The sequence below is a fragment of the Taudactylus pleione genome, unplaced genomic scaffold (genome assembly GCF_031769625.1).
Source record: "Taudactylus pleione unplaced genomic scaffold, aTauple2 ptg000077l, whole genome shotgun sequence".
Classification (NCBI taxonomy): Eukaryota; Metazoa; Chordata; class Amphibia; order Anura; family Myobatrachidae; genus Taudactylus; species Taudactylus pleione.
The window spans coordinates 358,848-379,514 of record NW_028284479.1 but is presented as its reverse complement, the minus strand read 5'-3'; the positions used below and the strand labels follow the sequence as shown (position 1 = coordinate 379,514).

The following is a 20,667-nucleotide window of genomic DNA, read 5'->3' as shown; positions in this document are numbered from 1 at the left end:
AGTGGAAATTAAGGTTATTGAGGTTAATAATAGCATAGGAGCAGAAAAACCTACAAATTCTGTGATTTTAGCTGTTTTTATGCTTTTTTTCAAAAAAATACAGATCCAAAACACAAAACCCAGAACCCAAAACACGGAAGGGTGGTTTTGGCAAAACCAATCCAGATCCAAAACACGAAGAAAGATCCAGATCCAAAACCAAAACACAAAACACGAAAAGTGGCCGGTGCACACCCCTAGTACAATGTAAGCAGATGGAGCAGACAGAGACACTAGAAGCAATACTAGTACACAGGGCAATGAGCCCTGTCACCTCATTCTGCATGGAATGAAGAGGGGAATGCAGGAGATGGGAAGAGCATTAATTAGGAGGTTGCAGTAGTCCAGTGGGTTATAATGAGCCAATATATCATGGTTTAGTTTACTTTGGACAGCACAAAATAGAAGAAAGAGGTAGTTGTATGGTGCACTGCACTTAGTTGTTAAAATGTTAATTTTGCTTTTAAAAACTACTTAAAACATACAGTACAAAATATTTAAAACAAAGAAAATGTTTGTAGAGAAGAAAATGATCAGTGACTAGTAATTAGTGTTCACATTGGACTGACATATTGCTCAATTTAAATGTAATGTTACTACTGTACTATACACTATAAGTAGTCCTGGATGAATGTGACCTATATGTCAGTGACTCTTATGAGGTTGGCCAATATTTGGAGATATATAGTTCTCTCTTATAAATGATGTTACTTAAAAAAGATGGGCTCAGATGTCAGACTGTAATCAGTTTTAAATCTGGGAGATTGTGTACAATCCAACAGAGTCTCTCCCCTCATATAGAATGGACAAGTCAGCAGTTTGATATCGGGAATACATACTTTATCTACTATCAGTGATGAAACAATTGATCCCTTAAAGTGTGTCGACATATTGCTACTATATGACTATCTGCTAAACAGCCATGATAGTCATCAGGATGGAGTATGGGTGAAAGAGAGCTCTCCATAGGAGAGTACAGCAGAGGAAGCAGTGTCAAGGGCAGAGAACCACGTTTCAGTGAGAGCTTGCTTGTTTGTTCCCAAATGCTCCTGTTCCATTTTCTTTGTGATTGTTTCTACCTTGGGTCTAAATATATTAATTCAACATTTTGGTTATAAAAATCTCTCTTTTGGAACCTGAATCCAGATAATGCACCTTTGTAAAACTTGGCGGTATATTTGCATACATGCAGCAGCAACGGTCAATATGTACCATTACTTACCGCAGCAGTACTAAACAGGTTACCTCTGCAAGTCAGCGTTGATGGTAATTCATATATCAGCCGGGAACACTGCAGTAGTGTCTCTCACTATGTCCAGCGCTCAAATCAAATCACATAGGGAGATTTATGAAGGCTTCTAAAGAGGATACATTGCGTTATTGCCCATATCAACCAATACTATTCCGGCTGACATTTTTCTACCGAACCTGTCGGAATAAAAACCAGGGCTCTTTATCCTGTCTGGGCAGTAAATGGCTGTTGTGCCTCCTGGGAATTCATATCTTTCTATCTTTTTGAAAATACCAGTGAAGGAGGGATATTGAAGGTGTTAGACACAAACGTGTTTGTGTCCAACAAGAGTTACTTACTGTTGGGTGCCACTATTGGAACATATATCAAGGAATATATTAAAAGGAACAATTGACAAAGTGGAAGTAATAAGAAATATACTCTATTTTTATGAGCACCTAAATGAATGACACTCACTTATTTTTGAGACTGCATTTGAAGGAGAGTTACAGGTGAGAACTCTATAGTGGAATTGGTGCTGGTGGCTCATTCTAGCTGGAATTGAATCCTATTGATTTGTTGAGGTTTATGTACCAATCTGAATCGGGCCCTTAGTAAGTAGTGTCATATATTAATTTGCACAGAAAAGACTGCCAATCTTGCATATGTATGTCACTGATTATGGTCAAATGTGTGTTATTTAATTGTCACTATGGACATTTCAAATACAGGATTGGTAGCTAAACTGTGCTTTCTGCAAGATATGGGAAATTATTTCAGATTAGATATGCTAGGTAAAAGGTTTAAAGGTCTATTTATTTAGCCGAGTTTTCATAAAATTGTGCAGACACAACAGATTCTATATGATTTTATGCATCCTGGCTGCAACAGCCTAATGCAGGAAAAATGTTAACTGTCGCTGCAGGCCGCAGCCCCAATTATTATCAATAACGGGGACTGCGGACTGTCCCCTACAGTATGTACCAAACTTCTAAAAGCAAAGCTTTTCAGAGTGTGGTCCCATTGGTTTGCCCCATCCTCAGTTGGCATAAAGAGCTTTATGCCTATGGAGGCATATTCGGAGTAGAGGGATCCCTCTCCCACAAACTCCAGAAACTGGCAATGTTCGCATGCGCGAATTATAAAACATATGCTCTTTAGGGGCCTATTTAGCAATGAATATTTGTGGAATATCTCCTGAATACACCCATATGTATGAATGTCTGTATGAATAAATCAGAGAAATCTGCTGTGATTCCTCATTTTCGACTACAACAGCAACCCCCTGAGAAACCTATGGGGACTGCTTTCTTGACGAATTTAGCAAGCACTGGAATACTTGGCCCTGGTGCTTTAACCATTGTAGACTATAGGCCACAGATCACAAAAAGTACCGGGAGAGGGATCTGTAGGAATGGCGGCAATAAGAAATAATAATTATTGGGTCAAAACCCGATAATTAATAAATGGGCCTATTAGTTTGAAAAAGATACTGTAAAAGTTGACAACAGAAAATGAAAAAGAAATTCAGTGAATTGTATGTTTTGTTATAACAATGCATTAGGCATACAGTGGTGGTTTGGAGACACTAGTATAAAATGTAGATTATCCAGATTTGCACAAGACACTCAGTACATTGCAAATCTATGAGATCGCCTGCTGCACAATTGGATCTCCACCAGTGGCGGATTTTACCTATGGGGCTGCAGGGCCCATTGGAAGCACTATCTGCCAGTCACGCACAGGACAGGCAGCCCCTGGGGGAGGTGTTTTCTCCCCCTGGGATTACCAGTCCAGGCTGCGATTAGCAGAGAGCAGCTTTCAGTGGAAGCCCCCACAAGCAAGAGGGTAGTAGACGCTGCTGATTCCCAATCTAAATAAATGTAAATTTAATACAATAGACTCTGGTTATTGTATTTATTGAATCTCGTAATGGTGACTTGATTGATATATCAGATGCTTTAGTATTTTATTGCAGAGGGTACAAAAAATGATATTCCATTGAAAATAACAGATAATGCTACCTCCAAAATAACATCTCCTCCAAATTGGTGATAAAATCAAGGTTTTTTATTATGCCCTAAGCCTCTGAAACAGTAATCATTCCATTGCTACACTTTGTGGCGTATAACAGCATGAAGTCGGCAGGTCCTTTTGCAGCTCTGTGACTTTGCACTATGTGGGGACACATAGGTTAATGGACACAGGTAATGCCCAGCTCCGATTTATCATTATTGTAAAACCTGCTTCCATCTTGCAAAGCAAAGTTCTAGCCCAAAAAGGTGCAGAACAGTAGGAGTGGGAACTTCTGTTCTCCGTTGCTCTGTGCTGTTTCGTTGTAAATAATTCCCAATGTTAAACAACTTTTTCAAAAGTTGCTAAATTACAAACATTTTTTATTAAGATTAATATTTTGACTGTATTCAAGAAAGATATGATATAGTATTCACATTTAAATTATGAGTTCACTACATACTGTAGATATTGAAATTTACTGAATAATGTACAATATTTATGATTATGGTTATTTGGTGTATAGTATGTGGATATAACTTACTTAATACAAACAGCATGACTTATGTGCCTTAGTAGATACAAAGCTCTATAAAAACATTAAAAAAAATGTATTTAAATAATTGTGTTTCTTAAATTTTAAGCCATTCAACTTCAATGAGACTATATTAAACCAATCACAGTTTAGTTTCTGTATCTGTTTCTTTGCTTCTAGGAATCATATATTGTCAGGTGTCTACAGATATGATGACCTAAAGAACTTGTCTTCAACTAACATGTTGGCTACCTCTCTTAAACGTAGTTTTCTGGATGTTTCTAATGAAAATGGGGTAAGTTACATTGTGGAGAGAAGTGTAGAGAAGTAAAGCAAATATCAGCCAACTGATTTCAGAGATGTATCACTAGGTCTCAGGCACTGAGCAAGGTGTTTGAACGATGGGAGTCCACTAAGGCCTTCAAATGGTACCCTCAGCCTATCACTTAATTGATGCATGTTAGTATACGTTTTCTGAATATATTTATTGTTATTCTCTCTCCTATATAGTTATTTGTTAATGTTAATTATGGTCAGTCCTAGGTTTGGCAGTTGGCTGCAGTAATTTAGTCTACAATGATGTTCTGAAAACTAGAAATATGTTTTTGTATTTATTTTTATAATTTATTCTAATAACTATGCAAATTAAATATAAAGTATTTTATATATTCTAGAATATGTTAAATAGTCGATTTTGGGAAATTGTTATATTTTTTATTGTGTGACAGCAACCAGCCAGATTCTAGCTATCATTTTCTTGAATGTGCTCGAAAATGAATGCTACAATCTGATTGGATGCTATAGGCAACATCTCCACTTTGCCTTTGTAGAACTTTTAGTAAATCTACCACACAGATGTCTGTAATAAGTTAAGTATTAATATTGTTATTGCAAACTTGTTCATTGTGAACAACAAACACTTTTCTCAGCATAATCATTATATCAACTACAAGCTTCATTCTTTTTTAAAGAATTGGAGGTTTCAGGTTTGATCAGGTCACTGGTCAGTATACTTGTGCGCTCTGGTTTGGTATGAAGCACCGAATGTCGCTTTTTCATAATGCATATGCCATGTCATTATCTCGGATCTATTTTTCTCTACTCCTACAGTAAAATTTAAAAATTTTGCTTTTTGTATTAATTATTGTGAGTTGTATTTTGCGAATTGCTCAGTTCCAGTCCTTCACTTTAACACATTGGTGTGACATTTTTAAGGGCTTCCTTGCGTTAACTGCAGAAGGCAGATTCTGCTTGCATCCTGCCGACCGTAATGTGCAGAAAATGTAATCCACCCCTAAGTGAATATTGATAACCTTTGTCAATTAAATGAGGAATGTAGTAGCTGTTATGCACTGATGTATTTCTAAATACAGTACTTGGCATACATACAAAAGCATTACATTAAAAATGAAGGCTTAAAATATTTCATTTGTATTTCAGAATGTCACTGTTGGGGGTGCTAACTTTGTTGTCAGTGATATAGTAGCTACAAATGGAATTGTTCACCTTATTGACAAGGTAAATCTTTGTATTTAACAGGTCTTGCATTGTATTTTGCAAGTAATGTAAAATTGAATGTTTCACTTTAAAACAACATTAATGTATTAGTTTCTAATGTAATGTATTTACACTGCTACAAATTTTACTGACGTCTTCGTTATATTTCTCTGGCTTCTACACATGCCTTTCAACAAAGTTTTTTAATATGCCGGCAGAATTGTTTATTTACGTATGTCTAGAAACAGAACTAGGACTACCTGGCAGCTTGAATCACTGCCTGCTATCTTCCTGGGCCATTTTGCATACAGGAATATATATTTGCTTAAGTTTATATGTCGCTATTCGTATTCTTGAATAGGCACCTGAACATTGCAAAGAAATATATATATATATACACAGTGGTGGCCAAAATTGCGGACACTTTTTGAAATTTGAATGTTTTTCAACTTCGAATGCTTATAAAAACTGTTACGCTTTACGCAGTGCAAAGATTCATGTATCAAATTAAAGGAAATGTAATGTTGAATACAACACAATAAACAGGTCAAATATTTGCATTACAAGGGAAGTTATGCAGTGAAATCAACACTTAGGGTGAAAATCCCTGTGTACTTATGATGTTACTGTCCTATCAGTATTTTGTTGGGTATCCTTTATTTTTCAAGACAGCAGCACAGCGATGTGTCATTGAGCCAACCAATGTTTGGAGCTCTTCCTTCTTTTTTATGTGGTGCCATGAGACAATTATAGCCTAAATTAATTGTCTTTTATTGGATGGACGTCTCAGATGTAACAGTTTTTTCAAACAGAACCACAAATGTTCTATGGGGTTCAGGTCTGGGCTGTTTCCTGGCCATCCCAGCACCTGTATGTCATTCTCCGTAAACCATTGTTTGCATATCCGTGCAGTGTGGCAGGGAGCTGAATCCTGCTGGGAAAAAAATGGGGCATTATCTGGAAAAAGATCCCTGATAGAAGGTAGAAGTTTTGGTTGTAGGATGGTGTCAATGTACTTTCTGCTGTTCAGTGTGCCATCTATGACATAAAGGTGGCCTACAGCATCTGCTGTCATACATGCCCAGATCATGACACTTGTAGGATTCTTTGTTGTGGCTTGAATAAAATCTGGAGGTACCTCTTCCCCGATGCGACGTCTCACACAATTTCTCCCATCACTACTAAATATCGATATCTTAGTTTCGTCACTCCATATCACTTGTTTCCACTGACCTTCTGTCCATGCAATGTGTTCTTTTGCCCACTGTATTCGTTTCTGCTGCTGCTTTTTATTCAGCAATGGCTTTTTTCGGGGAATCCTACCTTTTAGGCCAACCTCCATTAGTCTTCTCCATTCCATTCTTGCACTGACAAAAACACCAGTTGCACTCAGTTTACTGCTAATGGCCGCAGATGACATTCATCTGTCCCTGACGCAAATTCGTTTTATTCTCCTATCATCAACAGCTGTTGTGCACTTTTTGTGGCCTTTTCCTTCTTGGTTTTGTATAGATTGTGTTTCCTGATAGCGTAAACAAAACTTTCGTACTCCTGATGTTGTCACATTCCCACCAATTTCTCTCGCAATTGCTGCATACAAAATACCATTTTCACTTAACACCACAATCCTGGATCACATCGCTGTGCTGCGGTCTTGAGAAATAAAGGATACCCAATGAAATACTGATAGGACAGTAACATCATAAGTACAAAGGGATTTTCACCCTAAGTGTTGTTTTCACTGCATAACTTCCCTTGTAATGCAAATATTTGACCTCTGTTTATTGTGTTGAATTCAGCATTACATTTCCTTTCATTTGATGTATGAATTATTACACTGCGTGAAGTGAAACAGTTTTTATAAGCATTCGAAGTTGATAAACATTCAAATTTCAAAATGTATCCGCAATTTTGGCCACCAGTGTGTGCGTGTGTGTGTATGTGTATATACATATATATATATATATACACACACGCACGCACACGGGTGATGGAAAGATCTACAGTAGAAAGGTAGACAGTGTTTAGATAGACCCCCAGATGTTAGACAGTCAATAGGTTGACATCGATAAAAGGTCGACATGTAAGGATGTCGACATGTACAAGTGGTCGACAGGGTCAAAAGGCCGACATGAAAATGTTCTACACAAAAATGGTTGTCACATGCTTTTTTTTCTTTCATTTCTAACCCTAATGTTCACCTTAACCCTCCCCTTGGTCCCTAACCCTCCGGTAAGTGCCTAACCCTAACCCTCCCTCCTGGTGCCTAACACTAACCATTGGGGTAAGTGCCTAACCCTAACTCCCTGGTAAGTGTCTAGCCCTAACAACAACAAAAAACAGGTGTCGACCATTTTTGTATTGACCATTTATGTTTCATATTTGCATATTAACATTAAACAAGTAGTATATCACACTCATCTCCTCCTCAGAGAAGAATATAGGACCAACATTTTGGATAGTAGATTTATTAAAGTACCATCACAAACAAAGTGTACAAAATAAAAAGTGTGGTGGTCGCTCACATCAGCTTAATGTTATTGCACAGGTGCTTGTAAATGGTGGGGTTTACACTGAGCCACAGAAAAAAAGGGATATTCCCTCCAGTACACTGCAGCAATATCAACAAAAATACTTGAATCCTACATGATAATAGAAATTCAGAGGTATTAGTTGCATACATTTGCAAATATATGATTAAGCGCCGGGCCAATGTCAAGGCTCCTCTATACCGGCGTACCTAACATTATGGGGTTCACATCTGAGGCACAGGGAACCCCAAAAGAATCCAGCCGAGGGCCATCCCCAGGACATCATACGAAAAAGGGAAAAAAGATGATAGTAAAGTGTAGATGTGTAAAGGTAATCAATAAGTGTTAATATAATGAGAAAGAATTGAAATTACATAAATAATGAACAAACAAATAGAAAGGTGATGAAAAAGTATCTATGTGAATTAAGTGGTTATGCCCTGAAAAAGGCCCAGCCAGAGCAACTCTGGGTGCCCCATGCCCAAACACTCACCACAAAATAATTTTTGCTACCTAAAAATAGCACCCACTCTGGGTAATATACAGTGGCGTAACTTCATCCCAGGTGCCCCCCCCTACCCCCCAAATTAAAATATACCACCACCCCAGCACCTGTGCTAGCCCCAGCTGCTGCCACCCCCTATGCAGTTCCTTTTATACAATCCCCCAGTAGTGGGCCCCCTATGCAGTGCCCTCAGTAGAGATCCCCCTATGCAGTGCCCACCTATGTGGTGCCTCCCAGTAATGAATGATCCCCCTATGCAGTGCCTCCAGTAGTGGTCCCCCTATGCAGTGCCCCCAGTAGTAAGGCCCTTGTAGTGCCCCCAATAGTAAGGCCCCTGTAGTACCCCATATGATGCCCCCAGTAGTAATGCTGCTGTAGTGCCCCCATATGATGCCCCCCAGTAGTAATGCCCCTGTAGTAAGCCCCCTGTAATAAGCCCCTGTAGTTCTCCCAGTAGTAAGCCCCCTCTAGTGCCCCCCCACGCGCGCACGCACACACACACATACAAAAAAATATATATACTTACCGTAAACCCGCTCCAGTGCCTGCTGCCATCCGTCCCCAGCGCCCGCTCCTCAGAACTATGGGAGTGACGCCATAGTGCACTGCGGGACCCGGAAGCCAGAGCTCAGGAGTGAGCTCCATCCTCCGGCTACCGCCGGGGGGAGAGAAGGAGCCAAGCGCCCACTGGTAACACACTCAGCGGGCACCCGGCAAATGGAGGGTGCTGGGTGGGCGACCGCACCCCCTGCACCCTCCGTAGTTATGCCACTGGAGGCGGCGCTCCTTCTCCATGCAGCTCCAGGTGACAATGGAGCCAGGTGCCTCCTTCAGGGCTGGCGCACGGCGGCAAATGACTCCATTGTCTCCGGGAGTTCCGCCCCTGGTCATATAATTACAAAAAAAAAGCAGTATTTATTTACTGATTGGTGCTGGTCCTGCATTCTTCCCTGAGGAGAGGGTGAGTGTGATACACACACACACAATATATATATATATATATATATATATATATATAATATATATATATTGTATGTATGACAGAAATATAAATGTCACTCCCCTTCAAGTTATGACAGTGCAAACCTTTTTCTCCATATTGATCCCAATAAAAAGTTGTTGACTCCTTCTTCTGCTCTCATGACTAAATGGGTCTCACACTTCTCCAAATGTTTTGGGAAATGGCAGGGGGACACTTCTGTTTCGTTGAAGAAAAAGGCCCTCAGCTATTGTTTATTTCATATCCAGGACTCCTCACCAGAAAAGTAACTAAAGATTATGCAATCTAATAGAAGACATCTACTCCATAGTCTTGTTGGTCATTTTTAAAATGAAGTTGAGGTGTTTTGTCTATTGCTATGGGTTTTTTTCTGATTTATTTTAATATTTGAACATATAGTAACTTATTTCCTTAATAATTAAACAGGTAAATATGATATGGCCAATTGTAACTTGTGCTGTTTTTGTGTTGATGAGTACAGGACAATATATATGTTTTGTAGGTATTGGCCCCAGATCAAATCACCGCTGGCCCAAAGCCGGACCTTATGACCAGACTTGATCAGATGCCTGATTACTCCATCTTCCGTGGCTATATCATTGTAAGCACTAAACATGATGAGTGCACCTTATGTCCAGCTATACTGAAGAAAATACCCATTTCTTATTATTCCTGTACAGTTTCTTGCTTTGAAAATAATAAATAATAATTATTATTGTTAATTTTGCAAACATATTTTTTACTTTAGGAATACAAGCTGGCGAAACTGATTGAATCTGCAGACTCCTACACAGTATTTGCACCTCATAATGATGCTATAAACAATTATATACACAACAGAAGTCCAGCCACTCTAGTGAGTATTTTATCATCAGGCTTAATCACAATGTTATCCATTATTTTGTTCTAAATAAATATTGAGCATTATATCATTAAATCAAAGGAAAGCAGAGGCGGTGGATGGGTATGAGATCATTTACAGATATTCTAGTATAGGATTTAGGGGCAGCAAAACCAGGAAAGGGATTTCTCTAAAGAAATATTGACACTGAACTGACAAATAAAATAACATACAATAAACAGTTACTTTTCTTCATCCTAATCTTCAGGATGAAGACACAATCAGATATCATGTCATACTGGGTCAGCAGCTGCTGAAGAATGATCTCGCTGAAGGCATGCACCGGGAAACCATGCTGGGGGTTTCATTCCAAGTTGGATTTTTTATGCATAATGGCCAGGTAAAGATATAGAAATGTACGAGTTTCAGTTCATATTCTCAAAGCCTCATTTACACTCTGCACTGTGTACTGAATATCATTGTAATGATTAATGTAATAAAGATATTGAATGCTGAGCTGTCAGTGTGCTAATAGCTACAAGGGGATGGGTACGGGATGCTGGCGCTCGGGATCCCAGCGGTCAGAATCCCAATGCCGGCATCCCGACCAGGTAAGAATAACGACAATTGTCGGTCAGTGTTCTAACCCTCCCCCTCTCCCTACCCCTTCCTCCCCGGTGTCTGACCCTAACGTCCCTCCCTAGTGCTAAACCTAACCTCCCCCCTTAGTGCCTTACCCTAACCTCCCCCTCTAGTGTCTAACCCTAATGCTAACCCTCCCCACAATCCCTTCGGGATGCCGGCACCGGGATTCTGACAAGTGTAGGGATTCCGGCGCTGGCATTCTGAGTGCCGGAATAACTGCGGTCGGGATATTGACCACATTCCCTCTGCCAAAGTGCTGAGTGTTCACTACAAGTATGTTACTACATCACTACCAGTGTGCTGAGAGCTCACTACAAGGATACTTAGAGCTCACTACAAGTATGTTACTACATCACTACCAGTGTGCTGAGAGCTCACTACAAGGATACTTAGAGCTCACTACCAGTGTGCTGAGAGCTCACTATAAGCATACTTAGAGCTCACTACAAGTATGTTACTATATCACTACCAGTATGCTGAGAGCTCACTATAAGCATACTTAGAGCTCACTACAAGTAAGTTACTATATCACTACCAGTATGCTGAGAGCTCACTATAAGCATACTTAGAGCTCACTACAAGTATGTTACTATATCACTACCAGTGTGCTGAGAGCTCACTATAAGCATACTTAGAGCTCACTACAAGTATGTTACCATATCACTACCAGTATGCTGAGAGCTCACTATAAGCATACTTAGAGCTCACTACAAGTATGTTACTATATCACTACCAGTATGCTGAGAGCTCACTATAAGCATACTTAGAGCTCACTACAAGTATGTTACCATATCACTACCAGTATGCTGAGAGCTCACTATAAGCATACTTAGAGCTCACTACAAGTATGTTACCATATCACTACCAGTATGCTGAGAGCTCACTAGGGACCAAATTCATGATCACTTAATTTCTACAGAAGTAGGTGAAAATTAACATTTTCACCTACTTTTGTAAAAATTAAGGATTGGAGTCATTCATTATAAAGGTAATGCAGGAGCTATCACCAATATCTCCTGCTTACCTTTCACCCCCGATCTGGGCCGACGTCCCCATACACTAATATGGGGGACCTAAATTCATCAAGCTCTGAAAATACAACATTTTCTGAGCTTGACTGCAGGAGCATTCGTCATCTTCACATGGCATTTGCCTCTACACCCTGCTCCTTCCCTATGGGAAGGAGTCCCGGGTTGAGAAAAGGGATCCTTTTAGATCCCTCCACTCCTGTCCAGCTCCATCCACTGGACGAAGGGGCTTTGTGAGCCTGCGTGAACCCTAGAGAGACACGGAGGAGTATGTTTTAGAGAGCCCGAGGGATGTGTTGGAGAGACAGATGGGCATTGCTGCTATGTAAATGGACCAATGTGTTGAGATTAAGTACATGTATGTAAATGTTCCAGTATGTACTCACAGTGCAGAACAAGTATGTGAATGTCTGCCTTATTGAAACTTCTGCTCCTTTTACAAATAATAATAAAGAAATCCTCGAAATAACTCAGTGTACGCACTAAAAGTATATGATGTCTTCCATAAGTTAAGATGTTGACTTAATGGTGAACTTTTTTCTCTCATCCAGCTCTATGTTAATGATGCACCAGTGAACTACACTAATGCAGCCACTGATAAAGGAGTTATTCACGGAGTGGGAAAAGTTCTAGAAATCCAGAAGAATAGATGTGATATCAATGATACAACTACTACGCTGGTAACAATACTTTTTCAAGTGTGCTTTTATCATGTGGTTTAATATCTATATTACCAAATTATATATATATATATATATATATATATATATATATATATATATATATATAATTTTTTTTTTTTCTTACTGGAACTGATACCACAATTCTCCTGTCACCACATGGCCTGCTCTTGTGGTGGTGATACGTTTCTTTCTATACATTGTGCTTTTACGTTGTCCCTTTTTCTTCTTTCTCCACTAGGGGGCACAAGGACAACGCTGGGTATAGCCTGGAGAGGAGAGTCTGGGCACCAAACAGTTAAATACAAATACCCACAAAGCCCAGGCTCCTCTCCTCTATACCCTGCCCCGAGGCAAAGGACCTTCAGTTTTTGAGTTTGGTACTAGGCAGGAGCTGGGCACCAGGTTTTGGGGGGGTTACTTTATGTGGTCCCCTAACATTTTTTTTCACTTTTATTGAATTTATTTTTATTTTAGTTTATACTGAGTGTGCAGTGGAAGGCGTCATATAGGACGCCCCCACTGCTTCTCCATCACCCCAGCACAGGTGGCCACAGCACCGGCGACTGGGCCACGGGCTCCTTTATATTTGAGCCACAAACCACAGCTGACTCTCAGCGGGGGACAAGGCAAGCAGCAGCTCCCTGCAAGCAGGGAGCCACGAGTTCGCGGCTCTCACCACCGGAGCAGGAGACCTCCGGCTGTGCTGGTAGGTGGGGGCTCCTGGTTCACCGCACTCTCCACTAGACCACCAGGGAAACATGCTGTGGGTCAGGGGCTGCTTAATACAAGCAGCAGCGGCCATATTCCAAGGAGGGTTTGCCAGAAGGGGGAGATGGGCGCTTCCCTGTTTGCCCCTCCCTCACCCCTGGAGTGTGCTTCTTCCTTGCAGCCAATAAGCTTCAGGTGTCTTCTCACTTCTCTCCGCCCCATCCTAGACACTGGGCGGCCATTTTACTGCATGCCTGCCTCAGCGCTGGAGTGAGAAGTTTGGGCTCCAGTCACCTTTATAGCCTGCTCTCAGCAGTTGTGCTTTATTCTGCTCCTTCCTGCTTTTTAGCTGGATTGTTGAGCAATTTAGCCCACTATTCTGCATTAAGAGGTCTGTGTGCATGTAAGTAAGTGTGCCCTTTATTGTGTGCCTGTGCTGCTGTTACTGGTCACTGGGGGAGCATCCCGTGCAGGGGTGAGTACAGTATATAAATAATTATATACACATATTGGTGTTATGTAATACTTACACTGCTTTAGGACCCCTTTTTTGCTTCATACTCTTCTTAGCGTGTGTGGTGCTACTTCTGTGACTTCTATGATGTCCAGACATAAATCTACCAAAGAGACAGGCACATCTGCACTGCGCACATGCAAGAAATATCTTCTTATTCCGTCTCCTCAGGATCCAGAGCACGATGGCCTGTCTGTTAGTGGCTTTGGAGCTCTGCAACAGGTAGTTGTGTCCATGGATTCTACTCCAGAACCGCCCTGGGTGTCACGTCTCACTCAGGTATTGTCGCAATTTGTAGACAGTATTTCACTCCTGGTACCGCCTGTATCTGTCGCGATGCCCATGACTGAGCCACCCTGGATGCAAACTTTTGCACAGTCAGTACAGGGGATGGCTCACATATCCACATCCTTTCAACAGATGCTTGGATAAGGATAGAGCTACTGGAGTGGGGATTTCATATGGGGCATGACTAGGCCCCATGCGAAAGCCTCACTCCAGTATCTGGCGGAGTTTTGAAGTCAGAAGTCTGGCTAGTGCTTCTATTGCTTTCAATGTGGAGATATCTTCTGTACCTGAGGAAGTAATGTCTCCAGTGGACGTAGAGGCTCTTATTGGGGCTGTTAAAGCTATCCTTCTGGTGGAGGACTCGGATCAACTTCCAAGATCCAAGACACTTGTGTTTAAAAGACAAAAGAAGACAGTGGCAGAATTTCCGTCGTCAGCGCAGCTGATGACCTAGTGGAGGCGTGGACTCACCCTAGCAGGTGCTTTCAAGTTTCCAAGCGTATTGCTACCTTTTATCCTCTCCCTGCAGCGGATAAGGCTAACATCACTCGGCTGATTAGATCATCTCTCCTACCTATTCCTAACATGGCATCTCTTAAAGATCCCACGGACAGGAAGCTGGAAAATTTCCTAAAGACAATTTATGTTAACGCAGGTGCTAGCTTGGGTGGCTAAAGCTGTTGGCCGCTGGACAGATAATTTGGAGGAAGGTATTACCTCAGGTGCTCACTGAAGTGATTTAGTTTCTATGGTTGCACAAGTGAGAGGCAGCTTCTTATCTCTGAAGCAGTCATAGATTCAGGGGTTTTAACTTTAAGAGTACTCTGGCTGCGCACCTGGAAGGTGGACACAGAATCTAAGAAGACCCTGGAAGCCATCCCCTATTCTGTTGACGTTTTGTTTGGTCCAGAATTGGACAAGATAGTGACTACGCTAGCAGCTTCTAGATCTGCTTTCTTGCCATCGGTTACCACCCTGAGACCCAGAACTTCTACATCTCGTTCCTTTCATCCTCAAGGCAGGGCCAGAGGTCAGCCCTTTTCCAGAAACCAGGTTGCAGCTTCTAAAAGCTCTAAACCCAGAGGTAAGCAGCCTTGGTCCACTAAACGTCCAGCTGCCAAGCCGGCAGACAAACCTACCGCATGATGGGGCTGGCCTCCTTCCAGGGGACCTCGGAGTGAGAGGCCGGCAGCTTTGTTTTTTGGTGGTGTGGATGAAAACAACAACAGATGCTTGGGTAAGAGGCGTCATATCTCAAGGCTACACTCTCACCTTTCATCAGCATCCACCTTCCTGGTTCTTTTCCACTGGCCTGCCTACACAGCCAACAAAAGCAGAAGTTCTCGAAGCATCAGTTCGCTCTCTCTTGGCCTCAGGGGTCATCATTCCAGTTCCCCCTTCCCAGAGAGGGGTAGGCTTTTACGCCAATCTTTTTCTGGTTCAGAAGCCAGACTGCTCCTTTTCGACCCATCCTCAACTTGAAACATCTAAACAAGTTTCTTTGGATTCCCAGATTCCACATGGAGTCCCTTTGGTCCATCATTCTAGCAATGAAACAGGGAAACTTTATGGCATCATTGGATATACAGGATGCATATTTGCATATCCCTATATGAGCCAATTACCACCAATTTCTCAGGTTTGCTATCCAAACTAGTCACTACTAGTTTGAGGCGTTGCCCTTTGGTCTGTCCACTACCCCTCATGTGTTCACAAAGGTCATGGCAGTGATGGCTGCATATTTGCACCAACGGGTCGTTCGAATTTTACCATACCTGGATGACTTGCTGCTACTGGAGCAATCTCTGACAGTTCTCAAAGATCACATATGTCTGACAGTAGAGCTCCTACAGTCTCACGGTTGGATAATCAATTGGAAGAAGTCCATGCTATCATGGTCCCAGGAGATGCTCCACCTAGGAGCACTGTTGGATTCCAGAGCTCAGAGAGTATTCTTCCCTCCAGAAAAGATTTTGACTTTACAGACAAAAATATGGAATTTTCTCAGTCAGCATCAAGTGTACATACATAGACACGTGCATGCAGGTTCTGGGGTCGTTGGTCTCAACATTCCATATGGTAGCGTAAGGTCAGTTCCACTCCCGGCCTCTCCAGGGTCTTATTCTGAAACGATGGATCAAATCTTGCCCGAACCTCAAGGCTCAGAGTTTACTTCTTCCTCAGGAGGTACGTCTCTCCCTGCTATGACCTTGGCCAGGTGGCTCCGCCTCTCCACTCGCTATGCTTACCTCCTGGCAAACCGTCCTGCCCCTGTCGTTGTGACGGCCCATTCCACGTTGTCAGCTGGGTCTTCTTGGGAAACGCTCTGTGGGGCTTCTGCTGAATAGCTCTGTAGGGCTGCCACATGGTCGTCTGCTCATACCTTCATCAGATTTTATGCGTTTGACACTTTTGCATCCTCGGACGCTGCCTTCAGGCGTGCTGTGCTCACTGCAGCTTAGGAGCGTCCTGCCGATGGGGGCTGCTTTGGGACATCCCAGCGTTGTCCATGTGTCCCCTAGTGGAGGAAGAAGAAAATGACATGTCTTACCTGTTAAGTTTTTTCTTTGATTCCATAGGGGGCACAGAGCGCCCACCCTGACGCACCTGTCTGCTAGGGGTGTTTCCTTGGTGACAGGTCTGGTTGTACTCGCCATGGTATAGATGGTTCTGTATGTATGCCGGCCTTCCTTCTTTTCTCTTTTGCCTCGCTCCTGCCTTAGGTTTGTTAACTTAAAACTGAAGGTCCTCTGCCTGGGGGTGGGGTATAGAGGAGAGGAGCCTTGGCTTTGTGGGTATTTGTATTTAACCATTTGGTGCCCAGACTCTCCTCTCCAGGCTATACCCAGCATTGTCCCTGTGCCCCCTATGGAGTCTAAGAAAAAGACATAACAGGTAAGACATAAGTCTAATTTATTTTTTAACCAGACCTTTTGTCCCTCTATCCTTTTGCTTCATCCCATTGTGGGTATTTCACATTGTAGAATATATCCGTAGCAACCAAAACCTGTGTCCACATTCCTAAGTTAAGAGAATCTTATTCTGTGTTTATTACTGAGTTTTGAGAGTATGTAGTATTTCTCTCTATTTCATATATTGTTGTTGACCCTGAAATCCAGTCAAGTTGTATGTCTGTAGTTACAACACAAGTAAAAGTGTTATTCTACTGATCTACACACTGTGGGTGAAAGCATGTAATGGGCTGATGTAACATTCATGAGAATGCAGCCAGTCATTTCACTAGGGACCAATGACAGCAACAAGGTATTTAATGTTCCTTGCATATTGATAGACTGTGCCCTCATATTATATCACTCTACAAAATGTGTGTATATCCTCCTCCTTTAACTATTTAAAATGTTAGGCGGCATCATTCTGTGGCCTAGTAAAACCATGTTCTTTGTTCTTTATTAATACTCTAGTAACATTTTGTAGAGTGTATTTTCACAACATGTTTTATACAAGATGTTTTAACCATGTGTCACTTTTCCATTAGATATAAATAGATCTCGTGATATTGCTTTACATATATATATATATATATATATATATATAATTTGTACATAATGCTTGCTAATAATCCTGTTCTAAGCAGCCCTGACAATTATTATTATTATACATCAAGCTTAAGATATTATCCAGATATAGCTTTTTGTCTCTTAGTAATCCTCACCGATTTTTATAATTAAATCACACATTGCCAAATGCCTTTTATTTATGTAACGTGCTCTGTAACTAACGGATCAGCTATTGAAGTATGACTTTAATCTTAACTTCAAGAAAGTATTCAAGTATACAGCTGGACTTGCTCATCGCCATCCCTTGTGATGGCTTCAAGGTACTAATAACATTTAATTAATTATTATAAGCCCTACAGTGCCTTAAAGGGACACTACCATCAAATCAAGTTAGAATTCAAAAAAGATCTAAATTTTGCTTGGCTACACATTTATAATTGTTTGAGCTAAACTTTGTGAAAACATTATTAAAACAAAGGCACAAGACTACAGTGAACATCTTCAAAAGATTCCTTTGTCTGCCCAGATTATACTGTTATGAATTGTGCACATTTTTGGGGAATCAGATAGATTTACCATTTCACAAATGTGTGTATATATATATATATATATATATATACTGTGTTTACACAAATCAATATTCAAAAAGGAGCTATACAAAGGTACAAGTTCTTCTATAAATGTGTTGCGAATAAACTGCAAAAAAAACACAAAAAAAGGAACATATACTTATGGGTATATTTACTAAAGGCTGATTTTAATTGATTTGGATCGATTCAAAATTATCAATATCAATGGTGTGTTTCTGGGGCTAAATCACACATTTCCTAACAGGCAATTTTTTATTTGTTTTTTTAAGTATTAGTAAAAGCGTGATTTAGCCCCAGAAACACAACATCGATTCAATCGATGAAAATCAACCGTTAGCAAATATACCCCCCTAGACTTACATAAAATCACTGTACTGTTGCATGCACATAAATATTAGAAACAATCCTAGAGCTTAATATCCAGCATACAGATGTCACAGTTTGTAGCGTAATCGTATATGCAGCTGGACCAAGCACTATATAATTCTTTAATTTTCTGTGTCACTCCACACTTTTTAACTGTAAGTACAATAGCAGGTGGGCTAGTGTGTGGAACATATAATGGCCTGCTAACATACATTTTATTTTCTCCTGTACTGTGGTCGGGGACAGTGCTACCACTCGGTGAACCTAGGGGCCTGACTAGGACACACAGGTTTAGGAGATGTAATGTCACTTCTTCAGTGTGCGTAGTTTTCCCCGCAATGTCCCCACACCATACTTAACTACTCTCCCGGAAGTTTCGGGAGACTCCCGAATTTTCAGGTAGCCAGCCGCACCCCTGAAAGAGTGCCTGGATCTCCCACATCCCACCCATTTCCTAGTGAAGTGGGCAAGATGGGGAGATAATTGCCGGGAATCGCAGCTCCATATGGAGGGAGCGGTGCAAAATTATGCAAAAATGCACCATTTAGTCCCGCCTCTCCTTGCCTCCCACAATTTTGTGGCAGTTTGCCGTGCCATTGGACGGGCCTAATGACATAGAAGCCTGGCACCGCCCACCGAAGTGACTGGCTGCTTCTCCTCTCCAGGATTCTTGCAGAGAGGAGATTTTAAAAGTCGGCAAGTATGCCCCACACTTACGTGGCAGGGCAGCAGTTTCATACATGAAAAGCTGCTGGCAGCCGCAGTTCCACCAGGCTAACTCCCAGCCTTACAGGAGAAAAAGATGCACCCACCACACCACACAAAATAAGTGGGGTGAGCAACACCTAAGAAAGGAGGGCCGGGGAATTTGTGCTGGTCTAGACTGTGATCATACTCTAGGGCTCATTTACTACCATCACTGATCCACCGCAAAAAGTGAGACATTTGTCTTCATGGTCTGCCTTTCAAATTGTTGAATGTATGCTATGGTTTGAACATTGCACCTAGATGCAGTATTAATAAATAAGCCCTGTATTATTATTATTATTATTATTATTATTATTAAAAAAAAATTTTATCAAAAATATTATTATTATACCTTTCTCAAGGATTCAAGGTGCTTTACAGAAATCATAACCATAATACATAGGTTTAAATTTGGAGAAAATAGAGAAAACCATGAAAATAATGCAGAGCTGAGGCAACGACTTTGGGTACTCCGTTCCAAGGCTTATTCATCCTATTCACGAAGGTACCAGACGAGATGGCCATCTAGGGAGCACTACATAGCTTTGGCGTATCTATAAGGGTTGCAGTATACTTACCTCTCCGGAGTCCCACATCTGATGGTTCTTCTGACTTTAATCACATGCGCAGTAAGGTATGGACAGGGCCGGATTAAGGGCAGGGCGACAGGGGCGGTCGTCCTGGGGCCCCCACACATACGGGGTCCCCACACACTATTCCCGATCCAAGGCCACTTATTCTAACACCCCGCTGCTGTCCCCGGCAGCTCAGCTGTTCTCTTACAGCGGCTGCCGAGGACTCAGCAGACTCACTACAGTGAGTCACTGTAGCGAGTCTGCTGAGTCCTCGGCAGCCGCTGTAAGTGTGACAGTCACAGTCTCGTGAGATTATGACGTCAAATCTCGCGAGACTGTGGCTGGTCAGTCTCCGAGAGAAGAGCGAGGCTGTCTGCCCTGCGGGGCATAGCACCTGAGTCGGCAATCAAGAAGCCATATACTACCCTGCCTCAGCGTTTCCCCGGGCAGCGGGCTGGTGAGCAGAAGAGCAGACAGCCTGAGAGCTGAAGCAAAGGTAGCCTGCTGTCCCACCACCCAACACACTATTATATATATACAGTCAGGTCCATAAATATTGGGACATTGACATAATTTTCATATTTTGGCCTCTATTCACCACCACAATGGCTTTGAAATGAAACAAACAAGATGTGCTTTAACTGCAGTCTTTCAGATTTAATTTGAGGGTAGTTACATCCAAATCAGGTGAACGGTGTAGGAATTACAACGGTTTCTATATGTGCCTCCCACTTTTTAAGGGGCCAAAAGTAATGGGACAAACTAAACAATCCTAAATCTAACATTCACTTTTTAATACTTTGTTGCAAATCC

At 41.6% G+C, this 20,667-nt stretch overlaps 1 protein-coding gene across 1 annotated transcript in view; it reads left to right on the top strand.

Moving 5' to 3' along the window:
• The window catches only part of STAB2 (stabilin 2), a 209,063-nt gene that overhangs the window by 91,927 nt on the left and 96,469 nt on the right, over positions 1 to 20,667 (top strand). Inside the window, exons 30-35 of the mRNA XM_088467854.1 lie at positions 3,999 to 4,113; positions 5,259 to 5,336; positions 9,854 to 9,952; positions 10,100 to 10,207; positions 10,461 to 10,592; positions 12,417 to 12,545. Of these exons, the coding sequence (XP_088323980.1) occupies positions 3,999 to 4,113; positions 5,259 to 5,336; positions 9,854 to 9,952; positions 10,100 to 10,207; positions 10,461 to 10,592; positions 12,417 to 12,545 (661 nt within the window). The remainder of the gene's footprint in view (positions 1 to 3,998; positions 4,114 to 5,258; positions 5,337 to 9,853; positions 9,953 to 10,099; positions 10,208 to 10,460; positions 10,593 to 12,416; positions 12,546 to 20,667) is intronic.